The sequence below is a fragment of the Barbatula barbatula genome (assembly GCF_947034865.1).
Source record: "Barbatula barbatula genome assembly, chromosome: 9".
NCBI classification, from domain to species: domain Eukaryota; kingdom Metazoa; phylum Chordata; class Actinopteri; order Cypriniformes; family Nemacheilidae; genus Barbatula; species Barbatula barbatula.
The window spans coordinates 22,867,043-22,891,218 of record NC_136772.1 but is presented as its reverse complement, the minus strand read 5'-3'; the positions used below and the strand labels follow the sequence as shown (position 1 = coordinate 22,891,218).

At 39.0% G+C, this 24,176-nt stretch overlaps 3 protein-coding genes across 6 annotated transcripts in view; all 3 read right to left on the bottom strand.

The window, feature by feature from the left end:
• Nucleotides 1-241: 241 nt before the first annotated feature.
• Nucleotides 242-13,089, bottom strand: gad1a (glutamate decarboxylase 1a; the record flags this gene model as incomplete). Its single annotated transcript, XM_079464948.1, has 16 exons — nucleotides 242-415; nucleotides 511-600; nucleotides 778-885; nucleotides 2,497-2,646; nucleotides 3,446-3,524; nucleotides 3,624-3,688; nucleotides 3,987-4,103; nucleotides 4,373-4,427; nucleotides 4,510-4,589; nucleotides 5,477-5,592; nucleotides 5,878-5,990; nucleotides 8,307-8,397; nucleotides 9,248-9,490; nucleotides 9,861-10,016; nucleotides 11,329-11,388; nucleotides 12,999-13,089. The coding sequence occupies 16 exons, from the start codon at nucleotides 13,087-13,089 to the stop codon at nucleotides 242-244; spliced, it is 1,788 nt and encodes a 595-aa protein (XP_079321074.1).
• A 4,005-nt stretch (nucleotides 13,090-17,094) lies between these two features.
• sp5a (Sp5 transcription factor a) lies at nucleotides 17,095-20,351 on the bottom strand. The gene is made up of 2 exons (XM_079465201.1): nucleotides 20,181-20,351; nucleotides 17,095-19,813 (listed from the first exon to the last, which is right to left on the bottom strand). Exons 1-2 carry the CDS (start codon nucleotides 20,229-20,231, stop codon nucleotides 18,761-18,763), a joined length of 1,104 nt encoding a protein of 367 aa, XP_079321327.1. The 5' UTR covers nucleotides 20,232-20,351; the 3' UTR covers nucleotides 17,095-18,760.
• Nucleotides 20,352-21,775: 1,424 nt separating this feature from the next.
• myo3b (myosin IIIB) overlaps nucleotides 21,776-24,176 on the bottom strand; it is a 65,161-nt gene continuing 62,760 nt past the window's right edge. For 3 of the 4 annotated variants that reach the window (XR_013787102.1, XM_079463639.1, XM_079463640.1), the window contains one exon: nucleotides 21,776-22,395. The gene's annotated coding sequence lies outside the window, so the exon portion shown is untranslated. The remainder of the gene's footprint in view (nucleotides 22,396-24,176) is intronic. The other variant, XR_013787103.1, reaches the window with a different exon arrangement.

Genomic DNA, 24,176 nt, shown 5'->3' with positions numbered 1-24,176 from the left:
GTTTATGACATTTAATGTCATGAAAAGAAATATGTGTCTTCAGTATGGAATGATAACTAAAGCAGCTCACCGTCTCCGCATTCAGGAATGTTCTATATTTGATTTCTACATCGTGACCCTGGTGAAACATTCTAGTGCTTCATAATTCCCGAGCGTTCCACTTGTTTAGTACTCTAGAATGTCCTGCTGATACAATATCCAAAATGATTTTTTTCTACGTAATTTTCACCCCATATGCCATCTATAAATCCTGTCCCAGTCTTTCTATTTCATCGATCAGGAAGTCGATGTCTGACCTGGTGGCAGCTGGATTGGAGACAACCATTCTAAAGAAGTTAACCTTATCACCCTGGGGCTGGTAGCCCACCATAGTTGTCCCACATTCCATCATCATCGCCTTGATCTTAGGGGCCACCTAGATTTTAAAATCAGAAGACAACGTTGTTCAGTGTGTCGTCTAAATAAAGACGTAATGTTGGTGCAGAAGTTGTTTTTGGGGAAATGTCTCACCTTGTGGAGTCTTTCTCTTCTCTCCTGTCCATCCGGCAGGCCTCGCAGGCTTGGAGGGATGTACCAGAAACACACGTTGGTGTGCTGGGGCTAAGGCAGAGAAGATTCATAGAAACGAGAATTACATTTTGATTTATTCAAAACTGAAGATTATATTACACATAACTGTTCAGAGTATCTTCCTGTAAATGTGTCTTACATCAGACGTGTGATTTGGCTGGGACAGATTTAGTAACACGCACTGATGGGTCATGTTCTTTCACTCACCTCCCCTTTAAACAGCATCTCATATCCTTCACGGTTCTTTATCTTGTGGTAGAGATACTCAGACAGCTCCAGACATCTGTCTATGTGCTTCTCAAAACCAATGGTACCCTGGTAAAAAGAGAAGATCTGTCACATCAAAACTGACATTCTGCAATGACTTGCATGACCGGCACTACTGCAAACCTTTTACTTTATCAGTTTATCTGTCTATCTATCCATCCATCCTTCCATTGCCCATTGGTTTTTCTCTCTGTCTATCCATCCATCGGCCATTAGTTTATCTGTCCATCCATCCATCCATCCATCCATCCATCCATCCATCCATCCATCCATCCATCCATCCATCCATCAGTCCATCAATCAGTCCATCCATCCATCCATCCATCCATCCATCCATCCATCCATCCATCCATCCACCCATCACCCATTAGTTTGTCTGTCTATCCATCCATCAGTCCATTCATCCATCCATCATCCATCCATCCATCCATCCATCCATCAGCCATTAGTTTATCCGTCTATCCATCCATCCATCCATCCATCCATCCATCCATCCATCGCCCGTTAGTTTATCCGTCTATCCATCCATCTATCCATCAGTCCATCCACCCTTCAGGCCATTAGTTTATCTGTCTATGCCATCCATCCAACAGTCCATCCATCCATCCATCCATCCATCCATCCATCCATCGCCCATTAGTTTATCTGTCTATCCATCCATCCATCCATCCATCCATCCATTGCCCATTAGTTTATCTGTCCATCCATCAGTCCATCCATCCATCGCCCATTAGTTTATCTGTCTATCCATCCATCCATCCATCCATCGCCAATCAGTTTATCTGTCCATCCATCATCCATTTGTTTATGTCCATCCATCCATCTCTCTTTCCATCCATCAGTCCATCCACCCTTCAGGCCATTAGTTTATCTGTCTATGCCATCCATCCAACAGTCCATCCATCCATCCATCGCCCATTAGTTTATCTGTCTATCCATCCATCCATCCATCCATCCATCCATCGCCCATTAGTTTATCTGTCCATCCATCAGTCCATCCATCCATCCATCGCCCATTAGTTTATCTGTCCATCCATCAGTCCATCCATCCATCGCCCATTAGTTTATCTGTCCATCCATCAGTCCATCCATCCATCGCCCATTAGTTTATCTGTCTATCCATCCATCCATCCATCCATCCATCGCCAATCAGTTTATCTGTCCATCCATCATCCATTTGTTTATGTCTATCCATCCATCTCTCTTTCCATCCATCAGTCCATCCTATCCACTGCCCATCAATTTTTCTGTCGATCCATCCATTAGTCCATCCATCTCCGATCAATTTATCGGTCCATCCACCCATCCATCTCCCATCAATCTTTCCATCCATCACCTATCAACTTATTAGTCCAGCTATCTCTCTGTCCATCTATTCCTTTCCATCCATCCATTCATCCATGCAGCATTCACTGTTTATCAATTTATCCATCCATATAATGTATCTATCCATCCCCATGAATTTACATGTATTTGTCCATCCATCTCTCTGTCCATTCATCTTTTTCCATTCATCCTTTCCTCCTTCCTTGCTTCCTTCTATCCATTCATCCATCGTCCATATCACTATCCATTGATTTGTTCGTCCATCCACCAATCATTTAATAATTCTCAGTCAGTCATTGTTGTACTGATGTCATAGAGAATGTATCTGCTAACCTTTGACTTCCACATGAGCCAGAATTTAAAGATATCTACATGTCGGCCACACTGTATGGCCTTATCTCCCGTGTCATATGTGACGTCATACTGCTTATCCGGCTGAAAAAGATACCCAGCACACATGGAGTTGCAGCCCTGTAGAAGACCCTGATACACACAGACAGGAAAAAGTGAAGATGCACATAATAGTGTGTCAAACTCAGTGAAATAGTGAGACAGACAATGCTGATAACATGCTCCAATGAGCTCAATTCTCTGACCCTTCCTCTTTTTTTTGTTGTTCTCTCACTTTCATCAATTGTTTGTCATGATTCCGCTATCATGTCATGTTTATTCTTGGTCTTACAGCGGAGTCATGGCATAGCCTTAGGTTTTGTGTGAGAAAGACATGGCTTTGTTTTGATTCTGACTTGCCATGTGCTTTCTCGTGTCTCGTCAGTGTTTCCCGCCCTTCTGTCTCGTTAACCTTCCCTGAGTGTTTCAGTACCCACACCTGCCCATTGTTATCTCCTTTGTTAGTTTTCCTATAAGATGCCCTCATGTCTATTGTCTTGTGCTCGTTTGTTGTACTTGTTACCCCGTCATAGTAGCCTTGCCAATTGTCCTTGGAGCATTGTCCTAAAGATACTTAAGTTTATTTATAGTCTTAATGTATATTCTGTTTAGTCCTGATATTTTGTAGTTAGTGTTCCTGTCAAGTGTGTTTAGTTCTTATCAGTTTATTGTGTGCCCTGTTCTTGTTTTGTTACCCCATCGTGGGTGTTTGTTTTCTGTTTTGTGTATATATTAAAGTCTTGTTAACCCCTTCATCACCAACGCTGCCTGCAATTGGGTTCTTCCACCACGCCGCCTGTGACATTGTTATTCATATTACATTACAGAATTGTTCCTTTATTCCATTACAATCCAGACTCATTCCCCCTGACACCCCATTTTTCTCTCTTACCTTCTCACGGACCAGAATGGCAGAGCATTGTAGCGGAACACCCATCATCTTGTGTGGGTTCCACGTGACAGAGTTGGCTCTGCAGAAACAGATCATAATCAGTCTGTGATGTCGGCACATGCGTGTATGTCTGGTCTGAACTTCAAGATCAAAGCAGAGTGTATCTGCAGTACAGTACCTCTCAATGCCATTCAATTTGTGTCTATGTTTTCTGGACATCAGGAGACCACCACCCCACGCTCCCTTAACGCACAAACACATTCACACCATCAGCTCAAAAGATTTCATTTAACCTTGTGATCTGATGAGATTGACTTCTGTTACTATTTTCCTCAAAATTCATATTATATTGTATCCTACTATGGTAGTCAATGGTGGCCGATATTTGTTTGGCTTCAAGCATTCTCTCTTTCTCTGTGTTCATCAAACACATACATTTATACAGATTTGGAACTCAAGGGTGATGACAGAATGTTTATTTTTCGGTGAACTATCCCTTTAAGCACAATTCAAACTGTCAAATAAATTTGAATGAACTTACATCTACATGAAGCCACATGTTGTATTTCTCACAGATGCCAGCGATCTCATTGATGGGATCAAAGGCTCCATAAACTGTAGATCCAGCTGTGGCATTCACAAACAGCGGCACAAATCCCTAAAAAAGCGAGACGTTTGGTTATAAACCTTTCTTTAACTTACCCAGTAGCTTGCCCATTTTCTTCATCACACAGTCGCCAGACCTCTTATGTAATATAATAATAATTATGCCCCTGTTCTGGTTGGTTATAAGCAATTGCTATGGAGTTTCCGTAGTGTAATTGGTGGTTACTGGGGCATTAAATTAACAAAAATGATCTCTTGCTCTTATCACAAAAAGAGGTTATGACCTCATTATAAGGCTCAACTTTGTGCACACAATCTCACCTTCTGCTTGGCATCAATGACCTTGGCCTCCAAGTCAGCTGGAATGACTCTACCTCTAATAAAGAAGCAAAGTAAAGCTGAGTCTTAATGATGAAATGTTCCACGACATACAGAACAGACCGAGAGATTCATCTTACCTTTCATCTGTGCTCAGCAAGATCAGATTCTCTGTGCCAAACCCCAGCGCTGCACTTGCCTTCTTTATTGAGTAGTGACTCTGTGAACGATGTTTGAAGTCAAGCAACATATTTATAAATAGAGGAGATAAATAACAGATTGTTCCATTTCTTTAGTTTTTTAAAAGTCCACTTAAATGTGTTTTCTGGGATCACAATAGTCTATTTTTCGTAATAGTTGTTTTTTATTGAGTATGTTTGTTTTGCTCATGCACACATTTTTTTAGGCACCGTATAACCCAAGCTTGGGTTCTTACATGTCTGTACTTACTTTATCTGATTGTTTAATACATTCTCCATATCAACACATCATATTTTAACTGGGAAGTTCTTAAGAGCCCCTGTGGCGAAAATCAAGTTTTAATGTTGTTTATATGTTTACGTTAATGTGCTTTAAGACATGTGCAAGTGCAAACCATGTATGTAAGTATTTTCTTCACAAAACTGCTGTTTACCAAAGTTAATGACGCCAGAAACCTGTAACCAATCACATCAATTCATTTGACATCTGTGGATAAACAGTTTGAGGCATAAATATGCAACGATGGCGCATAGATTCGGGTCGAAACAATCGCTGCAGTGCTGTGTCAGCTCTCAGTTTCACTTTCAGTTTTAGCAGAATATACTTAATGAAGCTGAGGTATACAGTTACATTCAAGCTATTTTAAGACAGTGAAAAGAAAAGAAAAAGCAGAGAAATATGTCATTTTGATGGTCAAAGATTTGTTTCAAGGGATAAGATTATCGACCACAGGGGGACTTTAATACAGGGGTTTACAGCCACAATGCGAATGATTTTGTTTAAAATGTTTTCAGCTTTTTTAAATTACAAATCCAAGGATTACATAACAATCTGTTTTGCAACTCAATTTGAATAAAAAAAACTGGAGAGATGCAAAGCCTGTCAAAGAGAGAATAAATGACTTACGTGTTGTGAGGTGAAGAGCACCAGCCTGGGAACGGCCGCCATGCCTTTGATTTTAACTTCGGGGAAATGCTTGTACCTCGCCACCATCACGCTGTACATGTTTGAGATAGCTCCTCCTGCAAATAAACAAACATTTTCATACGGTAAACAAGTAGATTATATCGTTACAAAATAAATACATGTGGAACCAAACTGTAAGTGCTACAATAAATCGTGCGCCTTCAGTCAAATTTGAAAATTGTTTATTGTCTTAATAGTAGGAGAGGTTATTAATAACACACAGTCAGGGGAAATATTTGCATATACAAAGCATATACATCCGCCGTGATAAAGAGAAAAAGTCTTGGATGTTTTTTATCTGAATGTAGAATTTGTATTATTGTCCAGTTTACATGCCCCACCTGGTGAGAAAATGCCATCTCCGTCTCCGTTTGGCCAGCCGATAATCTCTCTCATTTTCTTCAGGGTGAGCTGTTCCATCAGCACAAACACGGGTGCAATCTCATATGTGAACCTGTAAACACAAACAATTTTTTTTACAAGTAAAATTACAAGCGATTCTACAGTTTTTTTTACAGATTTAAAAAGAAATATTTAATCCGACTGCAAATTTTCAAGAATAACAGGGAAAGTGTCATTTAAGGGGGAAAATACATTTTAAAGTTTCTTCTGGCGCCCCAGCTGTCAGTTTTTTAGCAAGAGCTTATTTTTGAAATACTGTCAAAAAATATTAAATTACAGAACACATTTACAAGAACAATGGGGGAAACTATTTGATATACCTGTATCCTATAATTTTACCGAAAAATACCATATATTTCTGATTGTCCATTTTTTTTCCATGTTTTACAGTGCACACACACCTGTCATCTCTACTAGTCCTACAATAATGAATGTCTTGACAGCAGGAGGTAATATATTACTCTTTTGATTTAAACCATACAGCTAACTAACACAATAAAACATGATAACATATTAAGAAAACATGAGTTTTTTTTCAAATGGAACCCATTTTGGTACCAAACTCTTAATTTATATATGACATATAGAATAATGATCTCTATTGTAATGTCTAGATCATTTGCTGGTTTTATAAACTCAAAAAAATGCATCGTGCTTTATAGCACTTAAAGTGGTTCTTGGCTGTTTTTGCTATATAAGAACCATATCTTGGTCCCTCAGGGGTTTTTCAGAGGTTCTTTGGGATGACTGAGATTCTATATAGCACCGCTTCCATAAGAACCTGTTAAGCCCCTGTATGGTCCTTCAGCGGTTCTATATAGCATCTCAGTCATCCTAAAGAACCACTGAAGCGCCAAGATGTGGTAAAGTGGTTCCCCTTAGATTACAAGGCAAGAAGCACTTTTAATGCCGTAAAAAATATAATATTCCCAAGGCACCAATTGACCTTTCTCAGCTGACCCACACTGAAACATTTAGCCACATTTTTTGAAGTTGCCGTAAGAGTTCCACTAGTGTGGCAACTGTGATGCACATCAAGTAGAGCTTCTCATTTTTACAGAGTATCAGTTCTTTCATAAAATCGAATGTTACCAATTACTGGCGTTAAATAGGAGTGTCACAAACTACACAGCCCCCTAAACCACCAAAGTATCCGTGACAGACCTTTTACAATGACAGGAACGAGGGACGTAAAATATATTATTGATCTAAAGAGAATTTGAGCATGTGGTGTGAAAGACATCATAAAATCTGTGACCCTCAGAGGTCGACTGGGCTGTTCACTCCTGCCTTGGTATAAATGGAGAAAAAAATCGATGGCATATATATATTTTGATATATTATATTACTTAATATATTATATTTACCAAGTAAGATCACATATTTACAAATAGTGCTTGCTTGATTTTTATATGATTTTGTATTCACTTTTTTAACTTTTGGCAGAAAGCACCCAAGCGAGACCATAGCAGGCACATTCATTTCAAAAATTAAAATTCTGTCATCATTTACTCGCCCGCTTGTCATTTCAAACCGCTACGACTTTCTTTCTTCCGCAGAACACAAAATATGATATTTTGAAGAATGCTGTTAGCTGGCCCCCATTCACTTGCATTGGATTTGTGTCCATACAATAGAAGAGAACAGGTGCCAGTGATGTTCGGTTACCAACTTTCTTCAAAGTTTCTTCAAAGAAAGAAAGTCATAAAGGTTTGAAAGGACAAGAGATCATTTTCATCTGAACTATTAAGGACCCGGCAACCACGCAAAGAAACAAAATGTGAAAATCAAGAAATGAATAACTTAGTAAATACATTTTATTTATTGATTTACTTTAGATGTTATATAGTCCACCATTGTCTTTAGATGGATGGCTGAAGTGGGGTGGAGATGTGGATTGTATTGAAAGTCTCAGCTGGTGGTGTGTCTCAGCATGTGGATGTAAATTAGCCTTGACCAATGAGGTGTTACTCTACATTCTGGCCATGTCCATCTGCAGATTGTCACATCTCACTGGATCTTTTGAATGGAATTGTCTTTATTGTCATTGCACAAGCACAACGAAATTGGAAAGAAGCAAACCCCCAAGGCAAAAGAAAAATATACATATAAAAATTCTAATAATTCACAATTACATTCACACTTCCATCTCACTGGATCTTTTCTGCTGAGACCGAATAAAGTGTGCTATTCTGAGCTGGCGGCAAAATGCTATAAAATGCTAATCCTCTACACTTCATACAAGTCTTCAATTAACAAACAAAACAAACACATTTTCATAGACAGTGAGTTAAAAAAAAAAGCTTTCCTGGAATGTTCATATTAAAGAGTTATTAGGTTAAATCCACTTACTGTCAACAGTACTTACATGTTAGTGTTTGCTGTAGAAGTTAGCCACTCGCCAGTTAAACCTATAATGTCTAGACCTGAAGACAGCTGGTTAAAAAACCTTGGGTGACCTGTAGGAAACATCAATTATTCAAAAATAAGTGACAAATAAATCTGTGAATTTACCTTGATTTTAAGTAAAAAAAATGATAGTTGGAAGCGTCATGATTTTATTCAGTCAATGGTTTTATTATTCTATTTCATTTAATCTCATTTATTACATTATTCCATTATTATTATTTCCAATGTATAACCCTTATTAAATTTTATGCATGTATCAAATATTCAGTCTTTTATTCCTATTGTTTGTTACATTTTGTCCTTGCTTTTTCAATATTGTTTAACCTTGTTGGGAGTTGTATTGTCTCCTTTTGCTGATATGGGTCTCCAATGCTCTCCATCTCAAGGTTCATAATAACGTCAGGAGACAATGTTTTGATTCTGTAATCTTGCATGGTTAACAACACCTAGTCAGGCGAAGTTTGACAGAGCTAGACTGAGCATTAAAGCACAACAGTTTATTTCAGTTTTCAGTTTATTTAACATCACTTCGTCTCCTGCCTGCTGTTCTTCGCTTCAGCTCTGTATCTTCCCGTCGGTCGGGTTAAAGTATTGACTCAAATTCCTGAATTTGAGTAAATTTGAGTGAATTCCTGACGGAGATCTAGTGAAACTGGACTTAAATTTTAGATCAATAAAATCTCTAAGCCATATCCCATTGTTGGATCTATCACTATTGAACAACAGAGTAGTTCTACAACCTAGTCATACATGTCTCTGCACATTAGGCTTTGATGAGAACACATTTTTTTTAAATCACTCTTCATCTTTCATTTTTCTAGAATTTAACATGTTTACAATTGTATAATCACATATGACCCCAGCGCTTCTTAAAAATCTATTAACTGGTAATGTACCCACCTGTCCGAACTCCATATTTTAGTGTATCCCTGCAGTCCACCAGAATCTGCTCCAGGCTCTCTGGCTGATCACACAGCTCTAAGTTAAACCCCTCTATTCCCTCCAGCAGCTGATGGGGATGATGGAAGTCCAGCACTTTGGTGGATCTGTCAAAGGTCTTCCGCACATAGTTAGTCAGGATGTCCACAACCTCCATGAGAAACTGGATCGTACACTCCTCTCCATTTTTGGCAGGAAGAAGATCTGTGATCATATTAAGAACGTAACTGATTCTACGATATATCGTACTAAACCGAAGAACATATGTTGTGTTACAGTGTGCTATTTGTCGCAATCAGGTGTCAAGGTATAAAATCAATTCATCTACATATAAATAAAATTCATGTCAAATGAAACATTAGAAAACGTTATCATTATTTTTATAATTGTTCTCAAAGCTTTTTGGCTCTTTAAATAAAATGAAATAATGATATAACCAAAATAGACCCTATTGGGCACCTTTAACCCTTCAACATAATCTTCCTACACACAAACAGTTTTTGTTGTTCTCTGCAGATAAAGGTAATTGGGTTTATGCTAGAAAGAATGTGAAAATGAAAGATTTTATCCTCACCTCGCGCGTATAGATTGGAGAAGTCTGTCTCTGTGCGTCTGAAGCAAGACTCTCGCTCGTTGTCCTGTGTGAAAATGCTCTTGGACGGCTGCTGGTCGTTAAAAAAGCCGACAATTCGGCTCTTGTCGTCTACATTGTTGTTCTTCTGCAAGAATCCTACGTGACCACACAGAGAGGAGGACTGAAATGAGGGATCTCTTTTTCCAAACATTGCTGCAAATAACTGAACTCGAAAAAACTTCGCAGCGCATGTGTTCTTTTTCTTCGAGATGTTTTTTATGGTTTATCTGGTGGGAGGTCACAGTCGATGACATCAGTGTTTCGTATTAAGAGCCAATAATAGTCATTTAGAGCCGCTGTAAATCTCCCGCAAGCCGCTCTATATCACAGAGACAGATGCGCGTTCTGGAGACGCGGTCCTGATGCTGCATGCGCTCGCCCAGACTCTTGGGTATTTCACACGCTACACATGTTTACGCAGCATTTTTGCAAATAAAAGAAAAGATACAACTTTACATCTTCGAACAATTAATAGTATTTTAATAAAAATGAACCTCTCAGAATTTAGTTGATCAAACTAGATTAGCATCGAGACAACAGTGTGCTCTATCTATTGTTATATAGCCTATAAAATGTCATGATTTACCAATCTCTCCGTCACCAGCCTATTTCGAGTAGGCCAGCATATTTTAAACAAACTTAAAATCTTTTCACACTTGTGTGATCGTATTTTATTTGGATTCACTCGGTTTAAGACATTTACATTTTAACCTAACATTTAAATATGACTATGTTAGTTGTTTTGCTTTCCCATTGGAACACAGCCATGAACAGATTAAGCTTGTGATTTATGGAGGATCGTTTCTTTCCACTTACAGCATCAGATCCCGAATCTCTTTAACAATACAACGCCTTATGTAGAGAGGACTCGTGTTATCTCGGCAAAACAGAGGCTTGGCGGATTGTATTTAAATGATTTCCATTGACCGTAAATTCCCTCACGTTGACCGTATCTCGGGTTATTATAGATTTATCTACCACCTCTTTGCATATTGTTTTTTATACCAGACAAAATAATGTATTGAAAGCCTGTCTCCTTAAAATATGCAGATATTCAGAAATCAATATTTTCTCTATACAGTGTAGCCTTACCTCACAGCTTTCGCACACACTACGTAGTCACATTGTGTCTTTTCAGAAATTGCCCAATTGGATGGTAAACAATGAATGCAATTGCAAGGTAAGGGAGGGCTGCTGACTGTCAAAGTTACTTTGGCCATATCCACCAAAGAGGGGCGCCAAAGAGAAACATCTAACTATTAAATAGCAAAGAAGTTTAACAATTAATTTAGTTTAAGACTTAAAAAAATGGGTACATGCCGTGTCCTATTTCGCGCGTAATTGATTCATTATAGGCCAAACTGACGCTTATTTCATAGGCGACACAAGTGTTGGTCTGAACACTTACCGCATATCTTCATTCCCAGCTTTCTCGTACAACCATGTGCCACTCCACTCCAGTCGTAGTCTATTGGGGGGGAAAGCGAAAATTACAAAATCTTTAGGTAATATGGCCAAATAAAATGAAAGCCCTCTCTTTAAATCATGCCACTAATGTGGGATTAATGCGAGGAGATGAACAGAATTGAAAATGAATATCGGCCGAATCTGGACAAGAGGATCTATTGGAGCTCGCTGCCCCGCCCGCCCCTGCGTCCCAAAACCTCAGCAGTGCTATTACGAGTTCAGCACCATTTACCAAGTCATTATCTCTGTCGGTCCAGACCTCAGTCTCCCAGCGACCCTTTTGCCAATTCCTTTCTATTCTTCTTCAAATCACATTAGTTGGGCGATTTAGGCCTTTTCCTTTTCTTATTATAGCCATGTATAACTAGGCCTATATATATATATATATATATATATATATACACACATAAACCTTATATCTTAAACTATAATGATCTTTTCTGTTATAGGCTCTAATTTAGGCTAAATCATTTCTGTTGTGATGGTTTTAAATCTTTATTTTGAAAAACACATATTCGTGGACCTCTATTTTAACATTTTTATAACCCGTTTGGGGTTAAAAGGCTCGGGGACATTCAAGTGTGATTGTTTTTTGAAAAGACATAAAACAGGCCTACATAAGTGTCCCAAATTAACCTGAGAGTAGCCTGCCTATAAGAATAACCTACAATAAGAAATGAGAGCGTATGGTTTGCCCCGCAGCTATACATACAGGTTCCGTCACAGGCTTTATCGTTAAGAATCTTTAACATCCTCTCAACCTTTCTGTTAAATCCTTCGTATTGTAAAAGAAATGAAAGTGAAACACGAAAAAGAAATGATTCTTTTGAGAACATAAAAACGTAATTCGGGGAAAACAAAACATGGTTCTTTAAAAGGACCGTATTATGGCACCATCCTTTTTTGAGAGTGTACGAAAGAAAGAAACGGTCACATTATTCCGTGACTAATTTTTTAAAAGCATGTTTTTTGTTCCGGTTATAAAGGGTTATAAGGGAATTCTCTGAAGCTGAAAAAAGCTATTAATAAATAGCAAGCTGTGCCGGCTCCCCCATCTGAGAGAAACACTGAAGCGAGAAGCGACCCATTAGCACCGATTTAGAGTGCCAACAATTATAGCTACACTTCACATAATGAGACACTTCTACAGACCTGAGACCCTTCCTTTATTTTTAACCAAGACGACAGAAAAATTGATATATACATATATATAATTTAACGGAATGGCCTGTTAAACGTAGCTATATAATCGCGCTATAGAAATAATAGGCTAGACATAATCACAATATTTATAATATTAATAATAATTGTAATTGTACCAAGAATTTCCATACGTTATATACAGAAAAGTGGGAAAATAAAACAGAGTTGGCTGCTCGTCGGTCTTCACTAATGACCTGTGAGCAGGTGCTTTTAAAGGCATCACCTACACAATGTTGACAGCGACATTCGTCTGGCTGGCTGGATGATGTGCGCGCAATGCCGCTGTGATTTGTTGGTCCTGATGCTTTGCGAATAGCGCCGTTTTCTCGCCTCAGCGACAAGATTAATGACGTTGGCCACAAAGCAAATAGCCGGAGTGAAATAGCGGTTTATCGGCGATGGACCTACTTGAGGAGGGTGGCCGTAAATTTGTCGAGTTGGGATCCGGATCACCGCCAGAGGAGGAGGAGGAGGAGGAGGAGGGTGCCGACGCCGCCATCACTCCCAAGTGTTTAAGTCCTCAATCCAAAGTGCGCTGTCACTCTCCGAGAAACTGCTTCTGTTTCAGCAAAAGAGAAAAGTCAAGATGACCGAAGATGAGAGAGCGGCTCGATCGGTTTCACAAACACAGGTGCCGATTCGATAAAGTTGCAGGCTTCAATGAACTTAAATGGATGTGTTCATAATCTTAAGGTGTCGTCTATATATCAGCGACGCTAATAACTGATTCTAAACATCACTACGTTTTTATTTTTGTTGGATGTTGTATAGCAGTAGAAAAGGGCATTCTTACTTTAGTTATTTTTCCCTCATGACGGATTCAAGAACTTTAGACGAGACACACAAACAGAATAACAATTGACGTGGCTCGAAAAATATATCATCTCCAAATTATTTTAAGGCTTTCCCTTCGACACACCTCTCCAATGTTGCACATTGTTGCATACTGAAATGCGCAAACGGGGCTCTAAAAGTTTCTTGCAAAAAATAAATCAGGTGCTCAGCATTTTGCCAATACTAATCACACAATATCCCGATGATTACATCCACACACGTAAACATTGATTAAATGCTGAATATCGATTTCTCAATTTAGAAGATGCATAGATGAAGAGTAAATGAAAATGGCTTTTTAGAGATGGTACATCAGTATGAAATAGATTCCCATTACAATCCAGCTTTAGTGCTGCTTTACCAAGTGAACATACCAGCGCAGACTGCGCGCTCGCACTGCGTTTTACTCGACTCTTGTGGAGCACCTGTTACATTAATATTTCGATGTATTCTTTACATGAAGAACGGGGTCATTTAAAGACACTTACCTTCAGAAAGATCACTGTGAGTGCAACGGTATCCAAACCCTGTACACGATTTCCGTGAGTCCAGATGTTGCCTCCTGTAAATCAAAGCTCAAATTGGCACAAAAAGAGAGAAAAAACTCACGCACAAACCACGGTGACTTTTTCCAAAGTAAGGTTGCTGTCATTCAATATGTGAATCGCCTGTTTATTCGATGTGCCACGAGCACGTTTGGTAATCTCAGCTCTCCACAACATCACAGACTGGTTCTGAAACACATCTCATTTCTCTTGAGGCATCAGCATGAGCATTACGACAGCTCTAACACTTGCCCGCAGGACCTGGTGCCTTAAATGAAAAAGGCACGAATAAACACTTCACAACAGCAGCACACTACACTACACGATGTCATTCTGACCTTGAAAACATCAGGGACAACAGTCCAAGAAGCACACCAAACATATTAGTGCCTCATGTTTTATTCATGCACTTAAGCACCTGATCTTAGTCAGGCTGAACAGGCTATTCATTATGAATATCCATAAGGGAGATGATGTGGTTTGCAGGGTTGCGTTTAAAAGGACATCTCCTTAACCTTGAAAAACCCTCTGTAATGTGAAGTTTTTTTGCCTTGGATCTGGGACGCAAGAGGGAATGATGTGTAGATTGGTGTGGTGGGAGAATTCCACATGGGGGCAGCACGCAATCATCATTTTAAAAGCTCAAGCACGGCTCCCACACAGACACGCATGTAGCGGTCCTCACGTGTTCCAAGGTGATACGCATTTTTTATTTATGCTTTATTATTTAATAGACTAATGTTACATCAACCTTTGGAAAAACAGAAATTGATATTTCATTTGTCATGCCAATGCCTTCCTTTGTCTTACGCAGGGGATCATTTCAGCACCTGGACAGCTCCATCTGCGACTCGCATCTTTAAAGAGTCGAATGAGTCGAATCATTGTTCGTATGTTGCTGGTCTCTTTCTGTGCACCTTAAAAAATAAGATTTTTATTGGCTCTTGGCAACACAATATTTAAAGTAGAGAATGTTTTTCTTATTGTATAACAGGTTCCTCAAATTCACATTTGGTCTGTTGCTCAAACTTTACCCATAATTTGGATATGATAAAGAAAAAATAGAGAATTGAAAGTCCCCCGTAAGACATAGGTTATGTTTAAATATATACGCATATTATGTAAGTGCAGTATACTGACAAAACATAATATCTTGTAAAATAGATTCACAAGTCGACACAAGATGGCGCTAGTATATTAGCTGCCCTATGTTCAGACATCACTTTGCTCTGCTTTTACCTGTGTATCATGCAGTCAATCAATCAATCAATCAATCAATCAATCAATCAATCAATCATGATGCCCAAAAGGAATTTATGTTTGTGCTTTATAAGTACTAAAAAACAGCCAACATGCCAATAATATGCATGCTAATAACTAGCTATAGTGAGAATTGCCCAATACGATAAAACAATGCAATTGTTTTGAGTCATACTCATCTTTAATTTGTTAAATTTAAATTATATATTTTTTTAATTATGTTTGTAAAATGACATTGTATTGAAGAATTGCAATATAATTTCTTATAATTTCTTTGTGACTACTGTAAAAACTGGTCCAGGAGCACTTGCGGTTTCAGTTTTCTGATTTGTTAATTATTAGTATTACACATATAATTAAATCTTAAAGATATGTGTCTTACATTTTACATTGGTTATAAAAATTCTGTTGTTGTGAAGTGAAACAGGAAGATCTTCTGAACCAGTGTTAAGGAGCGTGAATCCCAAGTGGTCCATATGAACTCAAAAGGAGCTACAGAAATCAAATTGAATTGAACGGAAAATGGGGAGAGGCAGAAAGTTTGTGGCACTGAGGGCGACATGTTAAACGGGTACAAAATCCCCATTTACCATGATGACGTGTAGCCAGATACTGCCACTGGTTTATTATAATGTCATATTAACACAATAATCAAAGAATCATATTAAAACCACAGTTATATAAACTGAAAAAATTTTAAATAACTTTACTTAATGGCATGGCTTATTTATTTGATTTCAATTGGATTTAGAATCAGGTCTTTTCATCAAGCATGCCAGAGCTGTTTACATTTTTAACAGGATACTTGATGAAGACATGACATTTAGGTGAAGAGGAAATGTTTCTGACGCAATGCAAAGCATCAATGCTGATAAACACACCCAAAACAACCTTTGATGCTCAGCTAGATCCATGTATACATTTTTTCACATTTAATACCCTGAAATAAATAAGTACATGTTAGAATTAAAGAATGCATGCTTGTCTAAATGCCTGATTCTGCCAGACTTTGAACAGTCTCACATCAAAGGAAGATCAGAGTGTGGCATTCAGATCAGGTCACGCTGGGGCTTAAACACAAACTCCCTCCAGCAAAGCCACATGTGTTGTTGTGATAGTCTGACCATATCTCACACTCTGAAGAAGAAAAAGAGCCTTCTCTTCCTGCCCTGTAGGAATTCATTGCTTGTTGGTACTGACACATTAAGACGTTACTGGCTAGTCCGTACCTGAAATGGGATTTTAGAGTAATGGGAAAATTCACGCCATTTCAGTTATTAATTCTATAGCTTTGTACCAGAAGCTTATTTCTTATAACTTTACACACAGAAGTTTGTGAAGGCATCTATTTCTATTGCAGACAACATTTTAAAATGTTATTAAGGGAAATATAACAAATAACTTTATTTTAAAAAATCTGTCCATGTCACACAAGACAAACATTACAGTACTGAAATACACCAAGTACCTTTTTGTTTGGGACTCTGAAATGTGCCACAATAACATGGTTTAGATTATCATTATAAACAGTTATTCCTATGGGCTTCTCTTGGTGTCTCTAAAGTCATTTGTATCTCTAGTAATAAGCTAAAACGATTTAATTGTAAAGAGATAGTTCACGCTATGACTTTACTTTGATTGACTGGACATATGTAGGCCTAATTCTATCCATCTTCCAACCTCCCTATCTTTCTATCTCGCTCTGTATGAAAGTATAGAGTTACATGCTCACATAAAATTGTGCATATTATATAGAAACACAAATGAATGAAAACATTTAGTTGAATTAAAACAGCATTGAAAGCATGGTCATCTATTCCGGGCTCTTATTGACAAGACATGCGAAGCAATACAACTTTTGGTGTATAGACCACAATGTCTTTTTTTTATTTGAAAAATATTCAATACAGAAAATAATCTCAGACTGTTAGAAATACATCACTTCCTTCCTATTGGGAGTGAATTTCCAGAAAATACTGAATTTAAACACAGACTTGATTCAGTTTCCATTCAGCAACGTATTCAATATCAGAGTCTGAACAAATGAGATCCGGATCGCCAAAAACGGATAGGTTGTATTTAGATGCAGTTGATTTAAATAAGCTCTATATTACTTTATTTTAAGACGTGAAATTACTCAAATAATAATAAATGTATTTACTATTATGGTTTTAATGCATCATTTAATGTTATTACTATAATATGTACGTCTAACCTGTATAACATGAAAACTGTCAAATAAAGTGCTACTCAAAGTTGTAATCTTATTTCTTAATGTTTACGTTAATCTAAGACTGTGTAAAAAATCACCCCCAAAAAACTTTCATTGTCATAAGATAGATAGTAGATAGTATATGTGACCCTGGATCACAAAACCAGTCTTAAGTAGAACGGGAACATTTTAGGTTAAAGCCAAAAATACATTGTATGTCTTTTATGATATTAAGTAAAGATCATGTTCCATGAAGACATTATGTACATTTCCTACCCTGAATATATAAAAACTTTATTTTTGTGAGTGGATGGCCTCCGATTAACAACTTTAAAGGCAATTTTCTCAAATATTATATTTCTCTCAGAGTTTTAAACGGTTGTATCTCAGCCATTTATTTCATATTTATTTGATGTCATATCCTAACAAACCCATACATCAGAAAGCTTTATTATTCAGCTTCAGTTTATGTAAAAATCTCAATTTAGTAAAATCGACCCATAAGACTGCTTTTGTTGTCCAGGGTCAAATATAATGTTATAGAATCAGACGATTTCTATTATTTTCTGTAAAGGAAATGATACGTCTAAATGAAAATAGAAAATACAGTGATGGTAATGTAATGCTTGCTTTATTGTAAATTCTGCTGATTTTGTTTTTCAACTCATATAAAGATGTATAATGCTGTCTTGGGCGGAAAAATCATATCACTACATGTTACTGATACTAGAAAGATAAAACTCAGTGTTTTATTATTGGTTCAGTTTGGGCGTTTAACCAATTTACCAACAGTTTCACTGTTTCTCTGTCACGCTATAAAACCTCAAATTTCCCATTTGACCCCAGATTTTCTCTTCCAAAAATAAGATCTGTTTTTACAACTACACCTCGCCACTTGTTTAAATGGAATGTACAAGTCATAATCTTTATTTTCACACATTACTTTAACAGATTTGTTCTTAAAAGCATGCTGACACCCCACAAGGAGCGAAAAACGGACACTTTCATTCAACAAAAGCTATAAACGTATTCACAGGATAAAGCAATCTTCCACCGAAGACAAGGATCTCAACACAAGTTTAAACTTGTTCATGTTTTTGGGAAGCTCAGAAATACAAAACATTTTCCAGGGTCCTTTTAGGAGAAGTATATTTACACGTCCGAAGAAGGCTCCCAGTCCAGTAAGTCTCACGAAGCTATTTCTATGAAAAGAACCGACTTTTTAAAAAATAAAATAAAAAAATGTCAACATTTCCCCCTTTAGAATCCTGAATTTTGTCAAGATTTTATTGCACTAGTCTAAAACGATCTACAGTCAACTACACAGGTCTCAAGTCTTCTCGTTTCACATATTCAGACGTCTTTTCGTGACTTTTACTTTTCTTATTCTGGTGCGTCTTGACATGTTTGGCCAAGTGGTCGCTCCTCATAAACCTCTTGCAGCAGTCCGGACACACAAAGCGTTTTTCTCCTGTATGAGTCCTCAGATGTCTCTGTAACTCGTCCGACCTTGTGAAACTTTTCCCGCAGAAGAGCCAGTTACAAACGAAAGGTCTCTCTCCCGAGTGCCAGCGCAGATGCGCCTTCAGGTGCGAGGTTTTGCCGTAAACTTTCCCGCATCCAGGAATGTGACAGATGTGCTGCTTCTTTTTCCCGGGCTCGTCGCTTGAGCTGGATGATTGGCAGTTAGGACACCGACATCTCCGGCATCGGCGTGCGGTGGCCAGCGGGGATTTGGTGTGGAGGAGAGCTGCGATTTGGCTCTGGTACTGCGCAAAGTCCGTGTGTCCAAGCACCAGACCCCGTTGGATTGGAAAGCGATGGGGGGCGAGAGTCGACGGGTGGTGTCCTTGCTGAAGGCTCCACCACGGTATATCGTCCCCCGGGTTCGGAGACAGCTGTCTCTGCTGTTGATGGACCAGGCCCGAGTGTCCCGTTACGAAACCGGGCATCGCGGGTGGGATCGGGGTCGGTGCCGCGTAGGTAACCGCGGGGACGTAAGTGGGCGGGCAAGATGATTGCAACGACTGCATGGAGCACGGCAACATTTTCACGGGGGAGAAGTCATACGGATACGTGGGGTCGGCCGGAGGGGTCAGCGGGAGCTCATGGTGGGAGGTGTACGAGCCCTGCAGGTGAGATTTCGAGGATAGTCCAAAGGAGGAATTGCTGGAAAGCGTGGACGGGGGGGTTGCCTCGTTAGTCCACGGGTGGAAAATCCGCGAGGGCGAAGCTAGGGCGCTGTCGAAGGGAACTTGAATAAAGTCCGAGGGAGTGGTGCCGTGATGGTGACCGATCCGGTTACACGTAGCCGCCAGAAGTGCCAAAGGAGAATGTTTGCAGTTTTCAGGTGAGGAGTTTGGAGTGCGATCCTGGGTCACAAAAAGGCACCAGTGTTAAACATTGATACGTGACTTCGGGAAAGTTTACGTGAAAGCTGTGCATGCAAACAAAATGTAAATGCGTGCTTTTATTTCACAGCGCGCAAGAAGGAGACGACGCGTTATCCATTAGGCTACGATAATACAGTTTCTACAAAATGCCAACAAGCAGTTGATCAAATTGAGATACGTGTCCCAAAACAAAGTTAAGAAAAGTTTGAATGTGAAATAAAAAAGTTGCAATGCTGCGTTTAAGGCGCAGTTGTTTGTTTCTGTAAAGCAAACGCCGTTTATATTACGCACTCCACCAGCGACACTTAAAACTCATTTTCAACAACATCTCAAACTTTTCACCAACCTGAAGAAATGCCTGTAGTGTTTCGTTCCGCAGCACAGCCACGGCTGCCATGGCAACACTTCCTCGAGTTCCTCAAGCCTCCCAATTCAAACAAACCGAACGCAGTGCGCCGCAACGAGGCGTTTTCTCGTGTAAAGCGCGTCCTCTCCTCCAGCTATCCTCGGACTATCTGAGAGAGCGAGGAATCACTTCTTAGGATTTGATAAGGACTTTGGTGGGCCGCCAGCCAGTCAGGAGTGAGATTTGTGACTTTGAAGTTCGCCGCTGCCCAATCATCAAAGAAGAGCGGCTCTTGGAGAGGGGGAAGCAAATCCTCTGAATCCACACAAAGCTCCTATGGTGTGTTTGTTGGTCTGGATAAAGGGCTGATTATTAAGGGGGGATGGGACGGGTGGGGATAAAGGAGCGACAATTAATGAAGTAATCACTATGTGGGAAATGTATATACACAAATAATTGGATTTTCTTGATCAAAGACCCCCTCGCCGCCTGGAGACCCCGGCGATTGGATGCCGGAGTCACCCGATCCCCCTTTCTGTAATTAAGGATCTGTTGTGCTACAATGACACTGTGTGTTATCTCCAGAGATCTCCCGCGCGCTTATGTGATCACTACAAGAGGAAGAAATCATTTGACTGGATGTAAAGTTCACGCATGGCCTTCTTGTGGTCTTAACAAACAGATATCAAAGTTATTGAAAAGATCGATTTGATATCAATGATGAAAGTGCTTAAAAGCAATATTCAGAAATAACAACAGGTTATTTAGTGAGCCGATATGTTACATAAGCGACCACGTTTGAAGATCAAAGAAGCTTTTCTTCAACGGTTAAAACTTTTTAAAAACTGTAAAGTGTCATTAAACAGGCCTATAAAAAATGATTCTTTAGTTACATAAACTATTGCGCAGGCACATATCTCCCACATCTCATGTCAGTCAGACCTAACCCGTCAAGGTGTGGAAGTGACATGATGATGATGATGTCTTAGTTCTGTGATGCGCAGTTAGAGGCTGGAGAGAGGAGGAGATGCAATCTTTGAGAAAGTCTGAACATTTTCCAGTTCTCCTCCCTCTGCTCCACCCTGAACCAGGCAAGCTTTCAATGCGACCGTGTGTGACACCTCTTTCAAGAGCATAAAGCGCTAAAAAGTAAAGGATCTGAAATGTAGACTGCTTTAAATTGAGTTTAAGATGGGTTTTTACAATTAAAGGTTAAATAAAAAGAGGGAACTGTTCAAGCAAACACCCACAGAGACACGTCTCTAATCTATGACTTTTTAAACAATCTCTTTCCAGCAGTTTGGAGTGGTTGATATTGAAAGTAGATCAGCGCCTTTGATGGGATTAAGGTTTCTCCGGCTCTGCACACAGTAGTGGGGGAGAGAGGGGGGATACCCCACTGGGACAAGAGCACAGGTTTTCCTGAAGTCCATGAAAGAATGCAAGTGGGCACAATTCTGTGTTTTCACTAGTTGTAAAGCGCATGCCATTATAATTGTGTCATTCCAAGAAAGTTTATTCCTAAATCCATAGAATCTTCAGAAGATTGAAATTCACATTATGGAAAGTTTTAAATGAGTTGACAAACCATAATTAATTAGCAAACTTGTTTTTTTACTGCTTATACATAATACAAAACAGCTGATAAAAGTGTGAAAACAGTAAGGCGAACATGGTTTAAACATAAGCCAAACACAAACATGCCATTAACGCAATGTATTATTTTCCACGGTTTCTTTTCAAAACTTTGTTCCCATACGTTTTCAAAGATCAATGTAACCGATACATACTGTACGTACTTGCATGAAGAGCCCGTGATGCAGCATTACTATTCTTCTATAAAATCTATAAATCAAATAAATAATTTTTTCGACTGCAAAACAAGATGATGTACACACTGTTCTGCCAGATGCAAGATACTGCATTGGATTCACAAATCAAGATTAAAAAAAAGAAACAAGGGACCAACAAATCTCACAAATTATATTTGGCAACATATTCTTTTAAATATTAAATTGTACATTTAAATATTTAATATCAAAAGGCTGCCATTGAAAGACATAATATAATGAACTATTTAAATAAAACGGATGAATAGCAAATGTGTCATTTAAAACAAAAACATACTTTATATAAAACACTGAAAAATGATGCAAACATTCAATTACTATTCCTCATGATTACAAACGCAAATTTTGCAGCCAAAGGCGGCGATCTGTAAAAGAAGAAAAGATGAATTACTTTTCAGCAGTTTAAGATCAATGAAGTTACTAAATCAAATGAGATTTTCATAAAGTAAAACATCAGTTTACGATAAGAGTTGAATGGTGACACCAAACTTTAAAGCGGGTCTCGACAGCTCTGACTGCGATGGTGAATCTTTGGTGAGTTTTTGACTGTTCGTCAACAGTAAGTTTCATGTAAGGGCTTCTTTTGGACAGGTCAGAACCAATGTCTAACTTTTCATGTGCTCTGGACAGACAGCAGAAGAAAATAAGGAAAGAAAAGAAGAAAGACGGAGTTCCACATCTGTCTCGCACACAAGCAAAGAGATTGAGAGAGCGAGAGAAATGCTCGGGGCTACCGGGTACGAGAGCCTCTGTAATGGTGTCTCGTATGAGAAAACATCTGTGAATTTCCTCAGTGATCTACAACAAAGTCCAACTCAGAGTAGTCACTCAGTGGACCTTTGAAGTCTCTCCCTGACAGAAAGCTGCCATTGTGTTCTGCCCCCGACGCCGTGTAGCTTGACTCTGCTCTTGCTAATTTTCAGCATTTTCCCCTGAAATCTGATAGCGTTGCTTTGCTCTCAGGCCGCACGCTTAAAAGGCAGAGCTGAAGCGGTGTGCCGACGGGCCTCGGGTCAGGGGATGAGGGAGAGGTCGCCCCTTGAACACCCGCCCGGCGCTGTATGTGGCAATATCGCTTTGACCTGCTCTGTTCCCACCGTCCAGTGGTAATTGTTAGGGTCACGTCTGCCTTTCTTGAGCATGATCAGAGGTTTTGGAATATACCGAGGGGCCAGCAGACGTAGCTCGGGAATATTTACTCATTTCAGATTTGGAGAACTATTTAAGAGAGTGTGAAGCCTAGTGCCGATGTTTTATCCTTGAGAAAATTCACACCCTGTTGCCGAAATAATGAAATTTTCGAAAATGAAAGTTCGAATCAACAGCAAACATTCAGATTTAAGGGGAATCTAAGCAAACAAGCTTGGACACAAATGAACAAAAAACATTGGTCATAGCAGTGGATAATGTTAAAAGAGTTATTCAATAAAAGACAAAAAAACGGTATTGCTCAAAGGATGCTCCTTCATAGACCTTCATAAATAAAAAGTTAATAAAAACGTTATTTGACAGAATTCTTCTGTTGTCGTTTTTTTTTACAGATTTTATGGATGTATTTTTAATATACGGTCAAAGAAGTAAAATGACAGAAAAAGAGTGCACATTTACAATAAAAATGGGAAAACATGTAAATTACAGAGGAAACCGTCATTTTTACAGCTCATTTATTGCATCCCCTGCTGCAGGAAAGTTGTATTTTTGTTTTATGGGATCTTTCAAAGTTTATTTAAAAAAATACGGTAAAAAAAAACGTAAAATCACAGAAAAAGAAAAAATTCACAAGAAAAACAGGGAAAACGTGTCATTTTTACAGTTTATTTCTGGCGACCCAGCACTAATAATCTCCATTAAATTGCACTGGTATCTATGAGACATGATTGAGATATAAAAGTGGTCTCAATTGTAATCCCCCCTGTGGAATTTCCCATGTATTGGTTTGGATATCCACTAGTCAGGTCTCCTCTTTATGTCCATGAGGATCTGAACCCAGAAAAAAAGCGTTTAGTTTGCACGAGTCTCTTTCCATTGCCTTCCCTGAATATAAGGAACAGATTTGTTGTTTTCCTCCAGAATGTAAACGGGTCCCGGCCGCGTCTCTCAGCGCTCGCCCTCCTTGCGTTTACTCAGTGGCAGCTGCAAGCACCAT

What these genes read in the sequence shown, in the direction of transcription:
- sp5a (XM_079465201.1), bottom strand. Translation starts at nt 20,231, where the DNA reads ATGGCAGCCGTGGCTGTGCTGCGGAACGAAACACTACAGGCATTTCTT. An exon ending in CACTACAGGCATTTCTTCAG is followed by an intron (nt 19,814 to 20,180) that starts GTTGGTGAAAAG and finishes TTTGTGACCCAG; the next exon opens with GATCGCACTCCAAACTCCTC.